Source organism: Pteronotus mesoamericanus, unplaced genomic scaffold (genome assembly GCF_021234165.1).
Source record: "Pteronotus mesoamericanus isolate MK-2021 breed Mesoamerican mustached bat unplaced genomic scaffold, CSHL_Meso_final contig_591, whole genome shotgun sequence".
Lineage (NCBI taxonomy): Eukaryota > Metazoa > Chordata > Mammalia > Chiroptera > Mormoopidae > Pteronotus > Pteronotus mesoamericanus.
In genome coordinates, this window is record NW_026555208.1 from 704,236 (window position 1) to 727,272 (window position 23,037).

The following is a 23,037-nucleotide window of genomic DNA, read 5'->3' on the forward strand; positions in this document are numbered from 1 at the left end:
GGTGGCGGTGTATTTTTTTTAGCCTTCTTTTGTCTGGGAAACTCCTTATTTCACCTTCCATTTTAATTGAGAGCCTTGCTGGGTAGAGCAGTCTTGGTTGCAGGCCTTTGCTTTTCATGACTTGGAATATTTCTTGCCATTCCCTTCTGGCTTGTAGTGTTTCCGTTGAGAAGTCAGCAGCTAGCTCTATTGGGGCTCCCTTATATGTTAGTATTTCTTTCTCCCTTGTTGCCTGTAGAATTCTTTGTTTGTCTTGTTATTTGCCATTTTAATGATGATGTGTCTTGGAGTGGGCCTCATTGGGTTCCTCTTGAATGGGACCCTCTGTGCTTCCTGGACTTGTGTGATTTTTTCTCTCCTCAACTGAGGGAAGTTTTCTATCATTACTTTTTCAAACAGGTTTTCTATATCCCTTCCTCATCCTCTTCTCCTTCTGGTATCCCTAGTATATGGATATTATTACGTTTCAGGTTGTCCTGCATTTCCCTAAATGCCTCTTCATTCTTTCTGAGTCTTTTTTCATTTTCTTGCTCTTTCTGGGAGCTTTTTCCTACTTGGTCCTCCAGCTCGCTGATTCAATCCTCTGCTTCATCGAGCCTGCTTTTGATTCCTTCTACTGTGTTCTTCAATTCAGAAATTGTATTCTTCATTTCCTCTTGTTTCTTATTGATAGTTTCTATGTCCATTTTCATGCTGATATGGTTTGCATTAAGTTCCTCTTAGTTTCCCTGTAGTTTTTGGTAATTCTTTCTGAGCTCACTGAGCACATTGAGCTTCCTTAGAACCGATGTTTGGAACTCAATATCTGATAGTTTACTTGCCTCTATTTCATTTAGTTCTCTTTCTGGGGATTCCTCCTTTCCCTTCTAGTGGGGCATATTTCTTTGTCTTCCCATTATTTGTGAGACTCTCCTCCTTTGCTTCTGATTCTTAAATTGATCTGTCTTGATCTCCTGACTTTGTGATATGAACTTCTATGGTTGGAGACTGCTGATTTTACTTTCTGGATCTGCCTCTGATGATGTCAGATGTTGTCCCTGTCTGACCTTAGGCAGTCTGCTGGAGACTTCCAGTAATCTAATGTTTGCGGCTTTCTCCTTCAGCTATTAATCTATTCACTCTGCACTCAGTAGGGCACCTTAGACAGCTCAGGGTGGGGCGAAGTCCCTCCTGGGGGCGGGGTTACTGGGTCCTCTCTAGCTGCAGCCATATGGGGGAGGAGTCAGCACTGGGATCCCGCCAGCTACTCTCTCTGCTCTTTCCCCAAAGCCTCCATCTCCAGTCTCTCCTCAAGTGTCTCCAGACCTCTGTGAGCCACCTTTAGCCAGGGATCTACTGTCTGTGGCTGCCACTCTGCACTCAACAGGCAGCTTAGACAACACAGGGTGGGGTGGATTCCTGCCTGGGAGTGGGGCTATTGTGTCCTTTGACACTCCTGCCACTCAGGAGGAGTGGTCTCTGCCTGAGGAAAATGGAGGATGGGGGATGAGTCAGCACCGATATCCCACCGGACACCCTCTCAGTTCTCTCCCCAAAGGCTCCTTCCCCAGTCTCTCCTCAGGTGTCTCTAGCCCACATTGCTTCATCTTTGCTGGAGACCAGGGTAAGTGGCTGCAAATAAAAATTTGTGCTTTGGCCCTTTAAACAGTTCTTTGCGTCTCCAGCTGCCTGTCTCTGGCAGAGAGCAATCTTGCTGCTTTTTGCAGCTGGCTGTTTTCTGTGTACTTTTTGGGCTCTGATGCTGTGGGCTAGAGATCCTCACTTTTGGTTTAGACACCGCTGTTCTCGGGGGGATCCAACTGGCCATTTTAATATTCTTCTGGTGCTGCCACCTGTGGGCACCCCGCCCGCTTTCTTGAGTCTCTACAACACTCCTTACCAGTTAGACTGTGCTAAAGCCGATTCTTCTGTCTCTGAGGTTACAAGGCTCCTCTCTCACTATTGTTCAGTTGTTTGTTCCAGGTGATTTCTCCACAATTTAGTTGTAATTCCAGGTTGGTCCTGGGAGGAGGTCAGTGTGACTTCCACTCACTCCTCCACCATCTTGATTCCCCCTCTTTATTTGAGAGGAAAAGAGAGAAAGAGAATCATAAATAAAGTGGTATGAATTTACCTATGGCCTAATAATGGAATTTTTTGGCATTTATCCAAGAGAAATGATAACCTATGTTTATACATAAATCTGTATACCAATGTTCATAATAGCTTTTTTTTGTTGTTGGTAATTACCAAAAACTAGAAACAACCTAAATGCTATTCAATCCATGAATAAACTGTGGTATTTCCATAAAATGAATTATTGGTCAGTAATAAAAAATAAAAAGCTATTGATACATAGAATAGCTGGATTCTTTTCAAGAGAATACGTTAAATTAAATGATTCTGTGTTTGAAACTTTCTTAAAATAATAGTTTTAATATGGAGTACAGATTAGTGGTTGCCATAGGTTAGGGATAATAGGAGAGAGGAAAAGGAGAAAGGGATAGCATGAGGTAGTGCTGGAGATGGGTCAGTATTATATCTCGACTGTGATGGTATTTACATGAATCAACACTAGTTATAAAATTGCGTAAAGCTATACATGCAAGAACAGAAATGGATGCATGTTAAAACTGGTGAAATTTAAATATTCTCTGTGCATTGTAGCAGTATCAATTTTCCTGTTTGAATATTATGCTACAGTTATAAAAGACGTTATCATTGAAGAAAACTGAATGAAAGGTTTACAGAATCTTCCTCTATATATTTTTTCAATTCTTATGACTCTATAATTGTTTTAAAATCAAGAAGTTAGAGAAACAAATATACACATATAAAGTGGCTTTGTTTGTCTGCTTTAATGTAAAAATTGTAATGAACCTCCCTAAGTATGTGCTCCTGTGAGATTTAGGGGACCACAGGTGTTGCTGGAAGCTAGTGAAACCCTGAAGAAACTATTCTTTTAGTATCTGGGTCATATGCTTCAATTTTGCATTGATTTGTGAGTGTTTGGAACTATAATTAGGTTTTAAGTTTGAAAGGTCTTGGAAAATATTCTCCAAATATAGGAGACCAACAAGGAGACTCTTGTGGACATGGGCCTGCACAGGCCAGATATTCCCCAGCAAGGACTTGCTGTGCATCCCTCGGGGTGTGGTCAGTGGGCGGTGTCCAAATCCCACCTTATACCGGATGTCTCTCACCTGCAGAGAGCCCCTTTGCCTAAAGGCATGACCTTTTTTCTCAGGTGACTGAGGAGAGGTTTAATATTCTGGCCATTTCAATCCCACCAAGGGTTAATACTGGTGAGTATACTTGCTCCAGAGATTTCTACTAGGTGGGATGAGGCTTCGTCAGCCTGTATCACAGTTTGGTTTCTTCATCTGCCAAATTCTGCTTCCTTCTCTTTTTTCAAAGGTGTAAACCTCTAATAAACACCGACTCAAAACTCTGCCTCTGGAAAACGCAACCTATGACAAGAACCTAGTCACCAGGTAGTTTGGCCATCAATGAGAGTATAAATTTCCTTGCCTAACAAGAATATACATTTCATAAGTGATATTATGACTGTTTCTACTAACAAGATAATGAGATAACTAAGTGAAAGTAAAAGAAGGTGTATCCAACTGTGGTTATAATCTCCAGGGTCCTTATTGGATCAGAAAAGAATGTAGCTACGCAAAGGCACAAAATTAATCTGGATACAAAAATGATTCTTGATATCACCCTTACACCATAGACAAAATTAAATTTATGGTGGTTATTAAAATCTTAAAACTATTGTGAGACAACATAGGGAATTTTACTCACTGATTTTATTTTATTTTATTTTATTGTTATATTTTAATTTTTATTGTATTTTTTCATTCCCATTTAGTCCCCTGATATCCCCCTCCCCCCTGCAATTACCACATCATTGTCCATGTTCATCAGTCCTTTTTCCTTTTTCCTCAAACCCTCCACCACCTAATCTCCCACCCCCTTAGCTGTCGTCCTGCTCCCAATTTATGAGTCTGTCTCTGTTTTGCCTGTTGTTCAGTTTGTTCATTAGGTTCCACATATGAGTGAAATCATATGGTATTTTTCTTTCTCTGACTGGATTATTTCACTTGGCATAATGTTCTCCAGGTCCATCCATGCTGTCACAATGGGTAAAATTTTCTTACTTCTTTTCCTTTTTATGTGGAAAAGATATTTAATTATAAAATAGAAAAGTAGGCCAGAGTACAGTTTTAAGGATAATTGCTTTTTTATACACTATAGGTAATCTAGAAGGGCCTTAGGATTAAACATTTTCATAAAGTAATAAAACATTAATGCAAAAAATTAAGCAAGAAAAAGTTTGAAGTTACATTTTACAGAAAAGAATGAGTAGTATGTCAGAGTTTAATGGTCATACATTGTGGAACTCAACAATATTATGATGAGAGCAAGTCACAGCACAAAAAGCTTTTAGAGGGAAAAATAAAAGTTATGGTTGACATATCTATAGCATTACTATAGTATAAAAAGTTCTTGTTCTACAAACAAAATCATTTTTTTATAAGAATAATTTCCTGGAGAAGGGAGGGGAATGAATCCATGAAATCTTTCAGAGACCCATATGTTTTAAGTTTTCCAAAAACATTATCTTAAAATGTACTGCCTTAAAGTGCTTTCATGTGGAAATCATGATGGAAGGTGCAGAATACAGTTTCACATTCCCAGTACAAAATTTTCAAAAAAGCATAGATTTTGTAGCTTGCTAACTCAAGTTTTCTTGTAAACTTCTCCTTCCAAGTACATTATTGCTAACTTACTTAGTTAAGATGACCCTACCGAATAAAAGGGTTTTCCCCTCTCATAAGTTCTATCATCTTCGTGGGAAAAATACCTATGCAAGTGATGCAATCTGGAATTATGAAACATGCAGAATATGTACAAACACAAAGTTTTAAAAATATTTGCTTAATATAAGTGTAAATCTACTTGGCTATAGGTGAAGTAGAACAAATATAAAAATGTATTTTCTAAAAAAACGTTTTCAGAGAATCTGAGACAACTTAAAGCTGTACAAAGATTTCCTGGGAGAAATCTTCTCTTCATATAGAAGTTTATACTTACAGGAGTAATTCCAGCATCAGTCCACCACATAATTATTATACAACATTTGGTCAGATCAATACCAATCACCCTTAAAACTGTTCTGTTTCTGAGACATGAAGGTTCATACTAAAATCTAAAAGAACTCACAAAAACAGTGGCTTATTGTGTTTTTGGATCCTTCAACAATTTTTACAAACTCATTTAGAACTGTAAAAAATGAAAAAACAGAAGCTATGTACAGAATTCAGTTTAAATACATTTGACAACTTCTAAAGTTTTATGTTACAAGAATTCAGACAGCATTGTGTAAATCCAATTATCAGTCTGAAGTCTCTTCTATCATCCTGTCTTCCCATGACTGCACCTTATTGTGTACAATTCAAGATTGTATTCTTTCTTGTCCAGAAGTAAGCTCACGTCATACATTCATGTCAATTAAACAGCTTCTTTATTAGTCTGAAGATGAGTCATAACTTCTAATTTCTGTCTGTAGGCCTCTGCTTCCTGTTCTTTCTTTAGAAGCTGCTGTCTATACTTTTGTGCTTCTTGATTTACTTCATCCAGCTGTTTCTAAGAGTTTCTCTCTCTTCTATTTTTGCAGATTCCACCTAGTTTTCACTTATTTCGATACATTGTCTCTTAGGTTGTGGTTATTCACTTATAATGGTTTCTTCAGCAATGTCCACTGTTGATACTGTTAATACTTGTTGTCCATCTGGCATGATCACAGTGATGGGCTGACCCACTCCACTAGTTGGAATGGGGTGCAAGTTCCCAAGCTGAATTCCATCTGTAACTGTTGTGATGACTTGCGGACCCCCTGAACTAACTACTTGCTGAATTGCACCATCCACAGATTCTGCAGTAACTACTTCCGCCGTGGCCACTACTGGAGTTTCTTAGAACTGGACGAGGGAACAGATGCTTCAGCTAAGGCAGCTAATGTAGCTAATACTGATGTGGAGGAGTTTCCAAACTGAGCAGCAGACACACCCGTTTCATCTGTTAGGTTCACCACCCCTCCAGGTGCAACGATGAACTGCGGTGTTGCAGCAGGTGTTGTCACAGTGTCAGGATCTCTGGGTTTGTGTTGATTTGGTTCTGCATAGCAATCTGCAATATCTCTGCTAAATCTTCATTCCCATTGTCTGTTGAAATATCAAATGCAGTTTTACAAAATTTGCTTTGCATGTATACATCAGCACCATATTTGATTAAAAGCTCCACCACCTCCTGATGATTGTGTTCTGTGGCCCAATGTAGAGCTGTCATCTTTAACATTTCCTTTGCATTGACATCAGCACCATGCTTAAGCAAAACCTCTACTGTGCTGGCATGGCCCTCAGAAGCTGCCATGTACAATGGTGTTCAGTCCACTTTGGTCCTGGCATCCCTACTTACACCAGCTCGAAGTAGCACTTCTGTGGTGGAGTAATACCCGTACTGTGCTTCCAGATGAAGTGGAGAAGTTCCCAGCCAGTCTGTAGTAAAAAGAGCTCCATTTGCCATCAAAATATGAACTTCATCATCCTGACCTGCTCGTGCTGCTTCTAAAAGCTTCTTTCCCAAATCTACCGGGGACATCTGGAAAAGTTTCCAGAGCAGCGACAGAGGAACAGCAGGAGGTGGTGTGGGGACCCAAGGCACTTCATACCGGCCGGGTTGACGCAGCTCCACTACACACAAAGCGCTTCAGCGGCACCGGGCACTATTTTCTGAAAATGCTGTGTCTGCTTGGTGCCCAAAATCCCCACCAAAAAGTCCGCCGTGCTGTGCATGGAGGGACACATGGTCTAAAATTTTCTTATTTCTTATGGCCAACTAGTATTCCATTGTGTAAATGTTCCATAGTTGTTTTATCCACTCATCTACTGATGGACACTTGGGATGCTTCAATATCTTGGTGATTATAAATAATGCTCTACTGAACATAGGTGTACTTATGTTCTTTTGAATTAGTGTTTTGGATCCCTTTGAATATATTCCCAGAAGTGAATTCACTAGGTCAAAAGGCAAATCTATTTATAATTTTTGAGGTGTCTCCCTACTGCTTTCCACAGTGGATGCACCAGTCTGCATTCCTACCAGCAATGTAAAAGGGCTCCCCTTTCTCCACATCCTCGCCAGCACTTAAGCTCTCTTAAATATTTCACAAAAACAAGAAGTACATATAAGTGTGTATTAAAAATAACTTATTACCATGAAAAATAATTGAGAAAAAAGGAAATCCAGGTATAGAATAAGAAAGATATTTATTATATCTATACCTGACCCAAGAATCACATCAATAGTGTATAAATAATATCTGAAAATCAATAAAAAATATCAGACAATCTAGTTTTTTTAATGGGCAAAACACTGACACAGACTATTCACAAAAGAGGCAAGTAACCAAAAAACATATGAAAATGTATGCACTATTAATAATCATGAGGAAATACAATTCAAAACCACAAGACACTACTACACACTGACCTTTTGAAAATGCTAAATATACCTTGTGTTGTTAAGGCATGAACCAATTGAAACTCATGAACTATTAGTGAAATATAAAATTATATAACCACTTTAAATATTAGACAGTACTTACTATAAATAAGTATATGTTTTTCCAAGAAACTGTATTCCTATGCTTAAGTTCAACAGAAATTTATACCTAAGTGCACAAAACAATTAAATAAATATTAATGATCAGAGCAGCACTTTTGCTATAGCAGCAACTATTATTATTAAGAATAAAAAATACAGGGTATACAATGAAATACTATATAGACATGAAAATTTACAAATTACTGCTACATGCAAATGCATGGATACTTCTCACAAACTTAACAATAAATATTGATGCCAGAGACAAAAGAACACATAGTGTATGATTTTATTTTATAAAAGTTACAGCAATGTAAAATGCATCTTTGTGGTGGACTGGATAGGAACACAAAGGGGCTTTTGTGGGGCCGGTAAAACTTTATTTTATTTCTTGCTCATGGCGGTTGGTAAAATGATGGATTATTTTGCAGCAAATTCAATAAGCTAGACCTTTCTGATTCATTTACATTTCTTTATATAAGTAAACATTTTTTTTAATAAAGAAATGTTCATTCAAGCCATTGTTGATTGTCAGTTCAGGTTTATCTACAATATATTTTCTCAGTCCTGTTTTCATTCACATTGTGTCAATAATTAATTAAATAAAATTAATTCAATTTAATTGGTAGTTAAAATCTCATCATTTCCTTAATAAGTAAAATAATATATCTATGTGTTTATGTGTATATCCTCCATAAATGTGTCTATGACTACAATCTAATGTAGTAGATTTTAAAAAATATTTTGCTAAATAGAATGGTGTTTATAAGTTGGTGGTTTAAATATGGAAATGAAAATTGCTCTCCATCTTTCAGAGACATATCATTAAATTGCTTGTGAAATAATTTACCTCCAGAAAAAGAAATTGAAGACTATTACATTGATTCTATAGTTTAATCATTTAGATATCTATATGCCACAAAATTATGAAATATGGAGTTTGTTTCTCAAAAAAGTTGCATGTTCAGCAGGAAAAGGTAATCTAAAATACAAATAATTAAAATAAATGTGATTTATTATAATAGAGGTAATATAGCTGACATTGACTGACTGCTTATTACATGTTAAATCCTGCTCTAAGTGCTTTATATTAACTACTGCTCAAACAGCTTTAGGCAATAATTATTATATGCATTTTAGAGATAAAGAACAAAGAGGTTGCACAACTTGAGCAAAGTGGCAAAGCAAAAGCCAGAGTCATGATGTAAACCAAGTACTTAAGTTCCAACATTAATGCTTTTAATCACAGGTATATTAAGTTGTTATTTTTCTATGAAAAGAGAGAGTAAGACCTCTAGAGTCCATACAACTGGCATTATGCTTCCTGTCCTCCATATCTTACTGATAACTTGATTAAAAATGAATCTCATTTATGAACAAATTGATGGTTGCCAGGTGAGAGGGGAGTTGCAGGAATGGGTGGAAAGGTGAAGGAATTAAGAAGTACAGGTGAAGGAATTGGCAGTTGCAAAATAGTCATAGGGATGAAAAAGTATAACATAGGGAATATAGTCAATAATATTGTAATAACTATGTATGGTGTGTGGCAAATGGGTAGGAGACTCTTCTAAGGGACCACTTTGTAAATTATATGAATGTCAATCACTATGGCCTATACTTGAAAGTAACATAAATGTTCAATGTCAACTGTAACTGAAAAATAAAAAAAAGAAAAAGAAATGGAGAATATGTAAATGCAGGATGTAGAGAGAAATAAGGTGAAATCAGGGACTGAAAAGGGGTCCTCTGTTTTCCAGGAGTCAGGGTTCTGAGCTCCCATTGACTGCAGCCAGACATCAAAACTAGGGAAAAGGGGGTGGGTGAGAGGAATTCTTTAACTTCACCAAAATGAATGCCTTGCTCTCCTATAATTTGCAGTCATTCCTCATTATAGGGACAGGCGTTGGAAGTTCTCACAGACAGATGGGGAAAACTGTGCCCTCAAGAACTATGTTCAGTCCAGATCCTTAGCTGGTTTACATTTCCTTCCAGATCCTGATAGATATAAATAACCATTACTCTCCTAACAACAGGGCTTAAGTAAAAGCTAAGACACAGGCAGCTTGGAGACCGGGGACACCTTTTCAAAGCCCCAGGTCTCCAAAGCCAAGAGTGCACATAAGGATGAAAAAGACAGCAGGCAAGAGTCATGAGAAGAGACAGAACAAGGGGCGGGGGCGGGGGGGGGTTGCAATGAGGGACCTAAATCAGGAATGGACCCTGGGGAGGAGCTCCTAATATAAATATTCCTACCAACCAGTATTTTGTTAAGATTATGTAAAGGATGGTATTATGATTAAATCTTTGGTAAGGTTAAAGATTCCAGATTCAAGTCTATGGAGCCGAAGAATAAAAGAGAACCAAAATTCAGGTCAGTGAGGTTGTCTAACGGAGCTTCTCTCTATTTAGTCTCACTGAAGGCACCTGGTTAGAGAGGGTGGAATTGGGGAGCTGGTTTCTCAGCAAGAGAAAACTGATAGTAGTATCTGTCAAGTATGTGGAGAATAGGCACAGGTACTTAAGATTCTCCAACATCTCTAAAATATGTTCAATTTAAGTGTCACATACTAAGATGTATAAAATAAGGCCACAAATAGATTCTGGAGCCGACAAGGCACAGAAGAGTTGTGGGAGCAAAGCAGACAATAGATATAGACTCAATGATTAATTATGTGTTTCTGCTTCTTGCTGTCATTATGTTCCAACTTTCAACCTCTCTGGCCCCACTCCTGTGATTTCTTGTGATTTCCTCTAGAAGTTCAGATAAGCCAAGGACAGAATCTCTTCTTAAAAGTGGGAGAAGAGGTAGTTATGCAATCATCAGAGGTTTAAACACTTTCTGAAGAGAAGTCACTATCTGAACATCATCCAAGACTAATATGCCGTATCAAAATTAATCTTGGATGAAGCCTGGGCTGTATGGGCCTTTGGATCAGGAATGGAGATTTACATAGCTGTGTATCTTCATCCCTTGGAAAAGTACACAGAGCACAATAAGCATTCAATGGCACCCCCCCCCAAATGAAAATGGAGTAGAGTTCTTTTTTCCGTCTACTTGTAACAACACTCAGGGCATGTATAGGTGTTGAAGACGCACAGCTGTGTAAATCTCCCACCACTATTCAGAATCAATCCACCACGAAGTAGGGCATATCAGTCAACTAGCTTTAATAATCTGAGAACCTGCTCAAAATCAGGCCCCTAGTATGACCAACAGCCAATCTGTATGTGTAGCTAAACCAAATATTTTCAATGATGGAAAAAAACACAAATAGTGTGCTCGATGTTGCAGGAAAAATTAAGTATTGAGAATGGAGCCGCCAGCAGCCCTGCAGATAGAATAAACAAAAGAATGGATTACAAATTTCAACCTTACAAAAAAGAATAATAAGGGACAAAGGATAGGAGATAAAACAAAGGAGCAAACCTTTAAGCATTTGAGATAGGAGAGGAAGTGACAAAAAAGGAGGGGAGGAAAAACACCCCAGGTAAGATGAGGGAACGTGTGAAAGGCACAAGTCTAAGCAGGATATCTGCACGGAGCCCGGTTTGTGTGGCAGCCATTGAGACTGAGGATTAGCCTCTCATCAATGAAAATACAAGCGCGCGCTAGGTCAGACTCAGACTCGGCAAGATGACAGGTGGTTGCAGGGCCGGCAAAAGGCTAGGGTTTTTAACCCCTCCAAAACTCACAGATATTCTCATGTATCACAGAACAAGTCTTAGTAAATCAAGTAAAAATGTTCAGTTTTCTGATATGAAAACAGAAAAGAGACAGCGAGATTGGTTATACTCATAAGTATACTACAAAGATTTGACCCATTCCTGAAGTCTTTCTAAACCCCAGTGCATAATAAACGCTATCCCTTTTTCTTTCTTTCTTTCTTTCTTTTTAAAATTTGCTTAAGGTAATTATCTGTCATTTGCTTAATGTAGGTATCCCCTGGGACATAGAAATAGTATATTGCAATTCTACAAAATGGGAGAAATAGGCTATTGTAAAGTTTCTACAAAAATAAATGAGCCACATGTAATGTCCTAGTGTCCAGACACATAATAGAACTCAACAATTATTTGTTTCTTGCATTTGGTTTTTATCCCTTCCTTGTCTGGTGCCCCCACCACACTTCATTTTTGTTTTATTAGTTTGTTATTGTTATCATTGTTGTTGTTGTTTCATATGTTACCCCTTGAATAAGCTGAGCATTTTCTTAACCTTTCACTTATAGGCAGGAGTCAGCTATTTCTCTCCGTTTACCCCTGTGAGCACAGAGTTGCTTTTCCCTAGACTTACTCCAGGCCCAGTGCTGCAGGGTTAGTGCCGTCAGTAGCTACCATTGCAAGTTCCTGCACTTGCTCACCACTCTCCTTCTCCCTTTCCCTTTCTGTTCAGACATATTACCTTTTATCCGTTGGTTACATGGTATCTAGTTTAATATTTTTAGTCACAGTCAAATTTAGCCTCCTCAAAAATCCCATCATCTTATGTCTGTTCCCCAGGCTTCTCAATAAATTTGACACATCCTGGGATCAATGACTAATCCTGCTGAACAACCACTAAGTAGAGAGTGGGGAGATTATCCTCAGTCATAACAACAAAACTTCAAAAGCGAAGAATAACTTACTCTTTGCAAAGCACTTCCCCTTTTGCAATTCCATTTCATTCTCACCCTGTGTCAAGAGCATGGCTGTGCAGACATGATGGTACCATTTGAAGATAATGAAACCAAAGTCCAAGATTAAGTGACTTTCTCAGCATCATTATTGTTACACAGTAGCAGAGCTGAAACTTCAACCAAATTCTTCAGAATGTAAAAGCCAGATAATTTTTGCAGACATTTTTCCATGGGCAAAAAAGGGTCTGGAAATCATGCATTAATTTACACCAAGAAGTTTTTTTCAAAGCATGCAATATGTACAGTCCATACCAACCATAACAGAAGGTGGCCCCATTTTTCTCTGGCTGATGCAAGAGACACCCATTCATTTTTATTTTACTCCCAGAGATCAGCAATCTGAACCAGAGGATGCCTTATAATTTGAATGTCACAGAACTTCCCAGCTTTCATTAAATCTCATCAGACTCCATAGCTTTTAAAAACATATTCCTTGAACTTACTTAAATACCTTATTTCTATATTGGTACCTCCAAATAGGTGATATACCAACATTAATTTGTTTTGTACTGTTAACAAACAGTGTTCTCAAATGCTTATCATAAAAATCCACTTTTATTGCTTATTTTTGTATCTATGTTCTGAAATTTTGAATGTTTTGAGACCTAGCACAATTATAGCTGAGGCATTATGAGGCTAGGCAACATGGATTTTAATGTCTACATATTTTGAAAATAAACATGTATAAGTAGCTTATATCATTTTTATATTCACCCCGAAGTCTCCAAAACTTAATGAACTGAATATTACCCTCAGATATATGTAGCATTATTCATTCCCTCAAATCAACTAAATCTACTTTATTTGCCCAGTGATTTATTATTTATTCATTTGTTTTGCCCTAGGATGTTTGTAGTTGTTCTTCCTACACTTCTCAAGACCAATTTTCTAGGGATATTCTAGGTTTCATTCATTCTGAAAAAACTTTTCATCTTCTATGATACCATCAGGCAAGACAAAGGGCACCATAAAAAACACCTTGTAAATTAAAAAACTGTTACAGCACTATTTAAAGTTATTTCTTCTTTCACTTTTTCTTCATTTTGTTAGGTTATGTAATTTTTAAGGATATCAACCATGTCTATTTTGTATACATTGTTATATCCCCAGGATGTTGTTCAATAACCTTACATATAGGCAATCCTCAATGATTTGTAGAGCTGTTCTTTATACATTCTATTTTCCAATACCCAAGAATCTCTAGGGAATGACTAAATTACCATCCTTGCTGTCCCTGGAAGTCAAGACTAATAAACATCTTATGAACAGGCAGTACATTCATGGGGCAACTTCAATGAACTGGAGTTTCTACTGCATTACCTAGGAAATATTTTCCTTTTTGCAAGGCCTGCAATGTGGCTCAACACCACTGCTTCCCCATTCCTACTCACTGGCTTCCCAGGCATGGAGAAGGCACATCACTGGATCTCCATCCCATTATTAGTGGTCTACAGCTGCATACTCCTTGGCAATGGCACCCTTCTCTTTCTCATCAGGGATGATCATAACCTCCATGAACCCATGTACTATTTCTTAGCTATGTTGGCAGCTACAGATCTTGGAGTGACATTGACCACAATGCCCACCGTTCTGAGAGTCCTGTGGTTGAATCACAGAGAGATTGGCCAGGGGGCCTGCTTCTCTCAGGCCTACTTTATCCATACCCTTTCTATTGTGGAGTCTGGTGTTTTGCTTGCCATGGCCTATGACCGTTTTGTTGCCATCTGCAACCCTTTGAAGTATTCTTCCATTCTTACCAACACCAAGGTAATGAAGATTGGAATGGGGGTATTGATGAGGGCCGGTCTGTCAATTATGCCAATAATTGTTCGCCTTCACTGGTTTCCCTATTGTCAATCCCATGTCCTCTCCCATGCTTTCTGTCTACACCAAGATGTCATCAAGTTAGCCTGTGCTGACATCACCTTCAATCGTCTCTATCCAGTAGTGGTTGTATTTGCAATGGTCTTGTTGGACTTTTTCATCATCTCTTTTTCCTACATTTTGATCCTCAAGGCTGTCATGGGCATTGCTTCTGGAGAAGAGAGGGCCAAGGCCCTCAACACATGTGTCTCCCACATCTGCTGTCTCCTGGTCTTCTATGTCACTGTAGTTGGTCTGACATTTATCCATAGGTTTGGAAAACATGCTCCTCGTATGGTACACATCACAATGAGCTACATTTACTTCCTTTTCCCCCCTTTTATGAACCCTGTCATTTATAGCATTAAGACCAAGCAGATTCAGAGAGGAATAATTCGCTTATTCTCTCTGCCTCACACTAGAGCATAAATTTGGAAAAGCTGACAGCAAGTTGGTAGGATCAATTAGGAAAAGACACGTCAACAAAAAACAACCTCTCTGCTATCTAGAACATCATTTCACCCTGTTTATTTACTGCTAATTTGCATATGATATACCTGTATTTGCTGTGTATAGTGCCCAATTTTTTGTCCAAACTTTTGAGGAAAAAATAAGGATGCACATTATACATGAGTATAATAATTACATACCATGGATATAATAATTCCTTTTATAATGTGCACAAAAATATGGGTGAGCATATGCATGGCAAACTATGGTAACATATGTACAACACTAAGCATGTAGCTCAAGATTCCAACTCACTTACTGTTTTCCCAGGTTATTCACCCTGTTTGGTGAATCTATGGCATCTGAAATATTATTCTTGGTCTATGGTAATTACCACCAGAGTTTGAGTTGAATTCCTTTGTTTTCCCATATGTTCTGTATGTATTGGCTCTGATGTACCTAGTGATTACATTCTTCATCACAGATATTTATCTAGTTTTCTTACACTTTCTAGAGCTAGTTGCTATCTAGAGAATTGCACTAAGTAAAGAAATGAGCCTACCTTGTCCTCAGTTCAATATGCCAACTCTAGAAAATATGTGCATGAGATCAGTCCAGAAGGTATCCAGCCATGCAATATGAAGAATAGAGACATTATTGAAGAAGATACAAGATACAAGAAACATTGTACAGAGAACAATGACATCTCAATCCCCTCCACAGTGGGCACTTAGGACCTCACATAGTTTTCCAAATTGCCATCAGCTGCACTGTCATATTTTCCTGAATTTCATCAATGGTCAGAAATCTCTTCACTTTCAAAGGTGACTTTAGTTTTGGGAAAAGTTGAAGTGGCAGGGCACCAAATCTGGGCTGTACTGTGAAGCTGCCAATCACCAGCTGCCAAACACTGGTGCTTTCTGAATCATCAGAAAGGATTCCATGAAGGAATTTTCAAGATTAATGCAAAATTTGATGCAGATTCATTGCCCTAATCAGTCATTTTGAATGTGACCTCCACACAATACACATGCTCACTCAAAGATGTCTACCACCTCCACTGACTAGTACAGTGAAGTCATCATTGTTCATGCATGCACATTCCAGTCCAGTCTCCTTGGCTGCCAGGTTACATTCATGTTGCAAAAACTGTTTCATTGTATTAGCAATGGCTGGACTTTTTCTTTCCAGACCTCATATAAGTTTTTTCAGTTAAATGTTTAATAAAGATTTATTAAATATATTATTTTTAATAATAGATGTAAATATATGTAAATAATATAACAGAGATACAATTATATAATAATAGAGATATAATTCCTAACCTGATGTCTACTGTCTTGACAAGTCAGTCGCAGATGCTGCTGAACAAAGATATATATTTTTAGAGAGTAATGTGGTGTTAAAGTCCAGTTTGGGATTTGTCATAGATAAGGCTAAATGGGTGTTCCTGAAATGTGAAAATACCAGAATTGAGAAAGAGTTGGTCATAAGTATGAGTGGGGAGAAAGGGAGAGGATAGAGACAAGCTTGTGACTAGAAGAAAAAAATGATCTTCCCTGGCTCCAAATGTTTATTAAAGTCAATTTTGTTAACAGTCTGTGCATGGTAGGAAGAGTTCACCGTTCTGTAACCAGCTGAAAATACGTGATTCAAGTGATAGGTTTAAAGTGAATCAAAGAGATATACTTATAAAGAGAAGATAGAGTATGAAGTGCTAGGGTTATAACCCAGGCCACCCAGTGACTGGTCACTTCCCTTCATAAACTGGACCCTGTCTCTGGGCTCTGTCATACTGGTATTGAAAGTAGTCTCTGACTTCTGTACCTACTCTCGGTCACAGACTGGAGAATATTTCCCAGAACTCCTGGGATTTATGAAAACAAACATGAAACCAGATCTTTAGAGCAGCTTCCAGGCTAATAAATGATTTTTGCCAGATAAATTCAAGAAATTACTTATTTACTCATTTGTTTGTTTGTGGCTTTGTGTCTGTGATTGTGTGTGACCTTTTTGTTTCTCCTTTCATAGCTTCCAGACTCTGTGCTCCAAGAGGATAATACTATCACAGGTCTGCTAACCTGTTGTATACAATAACATAGAATATCTTTAATAAAATACATAACTTTTTTTTTAAATAAGTGAAATTTAAAATGACCCATGTCTCTGTGTGTGTCTTTTGGTTCTCTTTATGACTCTGTTGTTATGCCCCGTAATGCCTCATCTAATACTCTAAAATATATAAGATCACAACTCTTTAAGTCAGAGTTCACTGTTTCCTTGTCATCTTGGGAATGAATTCAAGGGTATATAAGCTACATCAGAGAAAACCTTTCTTGACTTTATCTCTAGGCCCAATGATCCTGAAACCTGCCATAGAAGACTAACATAAAGGGTATTAGGTTAACAATGTCTTTTATAAAGGCTTCAAATGGGCACATTTGATTGACACCCTCAAGTTTTCCTCTTCCCTTTTTGTCCTTCCTTATCTTGCAGAGATGGGATAAAGAGAACAGAGAAAGAGTATATTAGAAATACAGGACTAAGAAGGTCAGTTTCTCTTTGATAGAGTGAGTCCTCTGAAACATAGCAGAGTTCTGAGATCATTATTGTCCCAGCTGAACATCTCAAGAGTAAGATAAAGGGAGGTTGGATGGGGAAACTTTTCTGAGAGATGAATTTAATTCATTGCTCTGATCCTTATATTCACATACACTTCAATGTAGAAGCAAGGTCCTGGGAATTTCAAAGAAAGGTGGAGCAAAAAGGTCATCCTCTCTACCTTTGTGTTTCTTAACTGTATATGATACTTAAAATGAATCATCTTCCTGATGACAAGGCTAATGCCCAAATCTGGACACAGGATGAGACCCTGGTTAACCACTGTTTCTAAGCTCCAAATCCCCAAGGCTAAGAGGACAAAGAAGGAAGGAGGAGGCAGAAATGAGCCTTGGGGAAAACCATCTACAACAAACGCTCCTTGAATCTCAGCTTCTGGGTATGATCTAAAGAAGTGGTATTAGAACCAAAACCTTCCCCAGGCTCATCATTTCAGGGTCACATCTATGGCACTGATGAACAAGAGATTAATGAACAGGTCAGTAAGTTGCTCTGGTATGTCCTTTCCTGGAAGGCTCAGTACAGGTGACAAGGTATGGCAAAGCAGGGATGGGTATAGTTGGTTTATTGCAACTTACAGAGAAAGGCAGTAATATATCAATCAAGAGATGATGGGGCATGGAAATATATCCCAAAGATTCCCTCCAAAACATGGCATCTGAATAATTTCTTCTTTCAGAATTTTGAACAATACCTTCTTTCTCCTCCCTAGTAGGCAGATATATTTTGGAAGAAAAGAGCAGAGAGTTCATGACAATAGAGGCAGACATCTGTGTTTTTGTTCAGGACTCCAGGATGGGTGGTTTCCTTTCTTGATCTCTTCTGGTTCTGTTGGAACCAGCTTCCCCTTTGCCTCTGTGTGTCCCATCAAGTATTTATTACTCAATAACATAAATGAGGTTGAGGAGGGGAGGCACTAAAATGACCAAGGGTATAGACTAATAGCAAAAAAACCCCCAAACAAACAAAAACAAAAACAAAAAAAAACTTGCTAAATAAACCAGTCTAAGATTAAAGCAAGGGCAGATTTTGAGGACTTTGATATCAGACAACTTGCTTTAAATTGTTGCATATTCCCAGAAGTGAGTTCAGTTTCCTTCAGAAAATAAATGTGCAAATACTGCAAACTAAAGGCAGAGGAGAGCTTCCTTGTTCCCTCTCTTCTATGTTGAGATGTAGACTCTGCATATTTTGAGACTCTCAAATCCCACACAGACAGGGAGTGATCGCAGATCTAGTGTTGGGGTGGAGTAGGTAGGGGAAGGTGGTCACTGATGCTTTGGATAGGACATCCAGAATCAGTATTCACTGGTAAGGTCAGAAATTTAGTGTATCTGTATAGGTCAGATGATCAGTTCATGGCTTTTGAAAAGTATAAACATTATATAGTGAGCCTTATAATGAGAACCTGTTGACTAAATCACATCTACTGAATGTCAAGTATCAGAATGGATAACATCATTAGTTATAAATTAGATAGTGAGGCAACAGAAATGAAGTTAGATTAGGAATGCAGAAGATAGAAGTGTACAAGGCAGACAGTGATCGGAGGAATAAAGTCTGGAAACAAGGATGGAAAGGAAGCTAAAAAAAAAAGGCAAATGTAAGGTAGATTAAGTAAATATCAGAGGGTAGTTCCTCCATGAGTGGAGTCTTAAGAGAAAAGAGATCCAGAATAGCTTCAGGAACAGGATGATTCATTTGGGAAAATAGTTTTTCTTCAATAAGAGACCACAAGGGTTCCCTAGAGATTGATCCACCTTATATATTGGTGGATATAATTTTCAAGGTCATGAAGTAACAGTTTTAGAATTATGGGTCTTTGCACTGTTAAAAAAAAAGCTTAATGAAGACAATTTAGGTGACACAAACTTTATTTAACACTTCACGGAATTAAAGTAGACAATCTCTACTTGGAGAATTGTAAAATAGAGCAGAAGGCAAGAAGCTTTTATAGAATAAAGAATAAAGAACAAGGAAGAGAAAAATTGAGAATATCTGGCTGAAGTCAACCTTATTTGGGGTGAGAACACTCAGAGTTGGCTTGATGTTTGGGGCTTGGCAGACCAGATATACCATGTTTCTGGTCAAGCAGAGCTTTTGCAAAGACACAAAAGTTGTCGAAGTTTTGGTTTGCTGATGAGGCATCCCAGTATCAGTTATTGTTATGGGGAAAGTAGAACCATTGTGGGCATTCTATTAAAAAATAAGGAACACATCCTACATATGCAGGCCACGTTTGATTTATAATAGGAAACAATTATGCTTTCTAGCTCTGCCTTCCCTCTCTGCCCCCTCCTGCCTCACTCAGCATGGAATAAAAAATAATATAGACTAAATTGTAAAAATAGGCAACTCAGACTCATCCTTTTCAAAAAAAGTTTCTTTTTTTTCCTATTACATTCTGTTCCTCCTTTTCTGAACTCTACCTCTACCAAGGAATATTCTGCCTACCCTCCCCCTCAAAAGAAGCCCAGTACCTAAGGAGTCAATTGGTTTAGTGGGTACTTACCAAAGTGTTCTGTCCCTTTTATCATCTACCCCCACCCACCCCAAACACATCGGTAACTTTTCACTAGATCCGAGCTATTCATTTCAGTCATCTTCCTCACATGCCTTCTTAAAACAACAATATTCTCTACCTCTTCTCCAAACACTTTGAGCAAATTGGAAGGATTCAACATATCTGAGTGTGAATGATACCTGTCTGCCTCTGGCAAACAGAGTTAGTATGGCCCTTTAAAATAAACGTAACAACAACAAAAACCCTTGCTATGCACAGTATCTCGCTGCTTACAATTCACTCCCAAGTGATACTGTACTGAGTCCTCATAGAGCAAAACAAACTTAATTAGTCTCATTCACTTTTAGATGAGGCTCATAGGCTGAGAAAGCCAAAGGGATCTACCCACAATTTTAAGGTTAAAAATTGGAGGAGTTGCAGACAACTGAGAAGTTGTCTAAAGTGCAAGTCTAGAGGTCCTACAGGCTTTGTAGAATATTCTTCTTAATGTCCATGGTGATATATTGGTATTTTCTCCATGTCCTAGTGTCTCCATGGCTTATCCAACACAGAGAACATTACTTAAAAAGCACAGATATTTAAGTGTTTTTGCACCTTCCCTGCAGTAAGAGGGCTACCATGCTATACCTCTCACATAATTTCTTGAACCAGTAAAACTTCTACAATCTAACCATTTGTTACTCTCTTCTGGATTCTCTAACCACATTGAGTATCAACTATTTCTCCAAAACCGTTCTTACCTTAGGAATTTCTCCTTTGCCATTCCCTCAAAACAAAAATTTCCCTCCTTTATAACTGACTGATCCCCACACATCTGTCAGATATTGCACACTTTGGAAAGTTTTCCTTTGCCATGTCTCTATCTGGACAGATTTAATAAAGTCAATCACCTATATGCTTCCATAGAATCCTGTAAATTCTCTACCATATGTGTAAAATATCCATGTTATTCTTCTTTAATTTTCTGAATATATTTTATGCTTTATGTTCCAGCAGAATAAGAAACAGCTCAATCTTGTACATATACTTCTATATCCTCCTTACTCAATATATTGCCTGACACACATATTAAGCACTGAAGCTTAAGTTGTTCATACTGTTTTTCCAACTCTAAAGTTCTCCTAAGAATAAATACTTTGTTTCTTTGGTGTCACTGCCATTCAGGGAAGATCTACACTAAGTTAAAAAAGCAAAAGCCACAGAAGAATTTCTGAAGACTTGCACAGCCTTTTCTTAAGAGAAGCTTTATTCTATTTTCAAGTCCATCATGGAACTCAACACCAGTACCAGACCAATTCTTCTGACTGGATTCATGGGCCTGGAAAAGGCTACCACTGGACCTTGATTCCATTATCTGCAGTGTACACTGCCATACTTCTAGGTAATGGCATTCTCATATTTCTCATTAGGGATGACCATAACCTCCATGAGCCCATGTACTATTTCTTAGCCATGCTGGCAACCACAGATCTGGGGGTGACACTAGTTACAATGCCTACAGTGCTGCGTGTGCTGTGGATGAATCAAAGGGAAATTAGCCATGATGCTTGCTTTCTCCAAACCTACTTCATTTATAATCTCTCTGTCACTGAGTCTGGAATTCTGCTAGCCATGTCCTATGATCTGTACATTGCCATCTGCGACCTACTGAGATATACTTCCATTCTTACCAACACCAAGATGATAAAGATTGGAATGGGAGTTTTTACGAGGGGATTTGTTCTCATATTGCCCCCAATATTGCCTCTCTATTGGTTCTCTTATTGTAGTTCCCATGTCCTCTCTCATGCATTTTCTCTCCATCAGGATATTATTAAACTAGCTTGTGCTGACATCACCTTCAATCACCTCTATCCTGTTGTAGTGATATTTACTATGGTCTTACTGGACTGCCTGATAATCTTTTGCTCCTATATTTTGATTTTTAAGACTATCATGAACATCGTTTCTGGAGAAAATAAGTACAAGGCCCTCAACACTTGTGTCTCTCATATATGCTGCATCTTGGTCTTTTATGTCACTGTCATTGGTTTGACATTCATCCATAGATTTGGGAAGAATGTTCTCCACCTAGTACACATCACAATGAGCTACAACTATTTCTTTTTCCCTCCTTTCATGAACCCTGTCATCTATAGCATTAAAACTAAGCAGATTCGCAGTAGTGTACTCCAGTTATTCTCTCCCATCAAAAATATGACATTTACTTTTCCCATCTGGGAGAGGGCTAAGAGATTATAAACATGATAATTCGACTGGCATAGTTTCCAAAATACACATTAAAATAAATGGACAAATGTCAGAAAGACATGTCTTTGAAATACAACTGTTTCTTCTGTCACTCCCTTTTTTCCATGACATGTACTAAGCCATGTACTAAGCCACATAAAACACTAAACTCAGTGCAAGGTGCTTAGAATGTACTCAGTTCATATTCATTATGTATTCAAATATGCTCCTTCTACTAACAGCACCAGTGGCATGACTCTGAGTTCTGTGGCATTACCAAAAAACTTAAGACAGTTTCTATTCACAGATACTGGTTTTGTTTTGTCTTGTTTTGTTTTATATTGACTGAACATCTCTGCAACCAATGACTTTTATCTCTTTTATCCCTTGTAGAAAACTAGTGAATATTGTCATCAGTGAAACAGAGAACCTGTCTGAGCTAATTCCAAATGACTACTAGTTAGCACAAGGCATCTATAAGGCAACTGTACATCTAAAATATCAATGCTCAATTTTTGTATTGTATATAAATTAAAATTAAGAAGTAAGTTAATTTCTAGTCCAGAGGAAGAATTTTTGTTATAAATCTAAACAAGAGGGTGCTACTCAGAAATTATGGATAATCAATACAAATTGGTAGTTACAAAATAGTCACAGGGACACAAAATACAATGTAAGGAATATAATCAATAATACTGTAATAACTATGTATGGTCCTAAGTGGGTACTGAAAATATTGGAGGGAGCACTTTGTAAAGTATGTGATTATCTAATCACATTGCTGTACACCTCTATTTTCACTTTGCTGAGAGTTTTTACTATAAATGAGTGCTAGATTTTATCAAATGCTTTTTTTGCATTCATTGATATGATCATGTGATTTTTAGCCTTCATTTTGTTTATGTGGTGTATCATGTTTATTGATTTGTGAATATTGTACCAAACTTGCATCCCTGGAATAAATTTCTCTTAGTCATGATGTATGATCTGTTTTGCTAATAAAATAAACTATGAGTGGATGAT

At 37.8% G+C, this 23,037-nt stretch overlaps 2 protein-coding genes and 1 pseudogene across 2 annotated transcripts; 2 read left to right on the forward strand and 1 right to left on the reverse strand.

The window, feature by feature from the left end:
* Nucleotides 1–5,499: 5,499 nt before the first annotated feature.
* LOC129076489 (GA-binding protein subunit beta-1-like) lies at nucleotides 5,500–6,660 on the reverse strand (annotated as a pseudogene).
* Nucleotides 6,661–13,682: 7,022 nt separating this feature from the next.
* LOC129076490 (olfactory receptor 51B6) lies at nucleotides 13,683–14,621 on the forward strand. Its single transcript, XM_054580648.1, has one exon. It carries the CDS (start codon nucleotides 13,683–13,685, stop codon nucleotides 14,619–14,621), a length of 939 nt encoding a protein of 312 aa, XP_054436623.1.
* A 6,301-nt stretch (nucleotides 14,622–20,922) lies between these two features.
* On the forward strand, nucleotides 20,923–22,026 carry LOC129076438 (olfactory receptor 51B6-like). Its single transcript, XM_054580609.1, is given in 2 exon segments — nucleotides 20,923–21,113; nucleotides 21,116–22,026. Coding segments are annotated over 2 exon segments (972 nt in total). The 5' UTR covers nucleotides 20,923–21,052.
* The last annotated feature ends 1,011 nt before the right edge of the window (nucleotides 22,027–23,037 follow it).

Bases quoted from the DNA above. Each gene is read 5' to 3' on its own strand.
- LOC129076490 (XM_054580648.1), top strand. From the start codon at position 13,683: ATGTGGCTCAACACCACTGCTTCCCCATTCCTACTCACTGGCTTCCCA.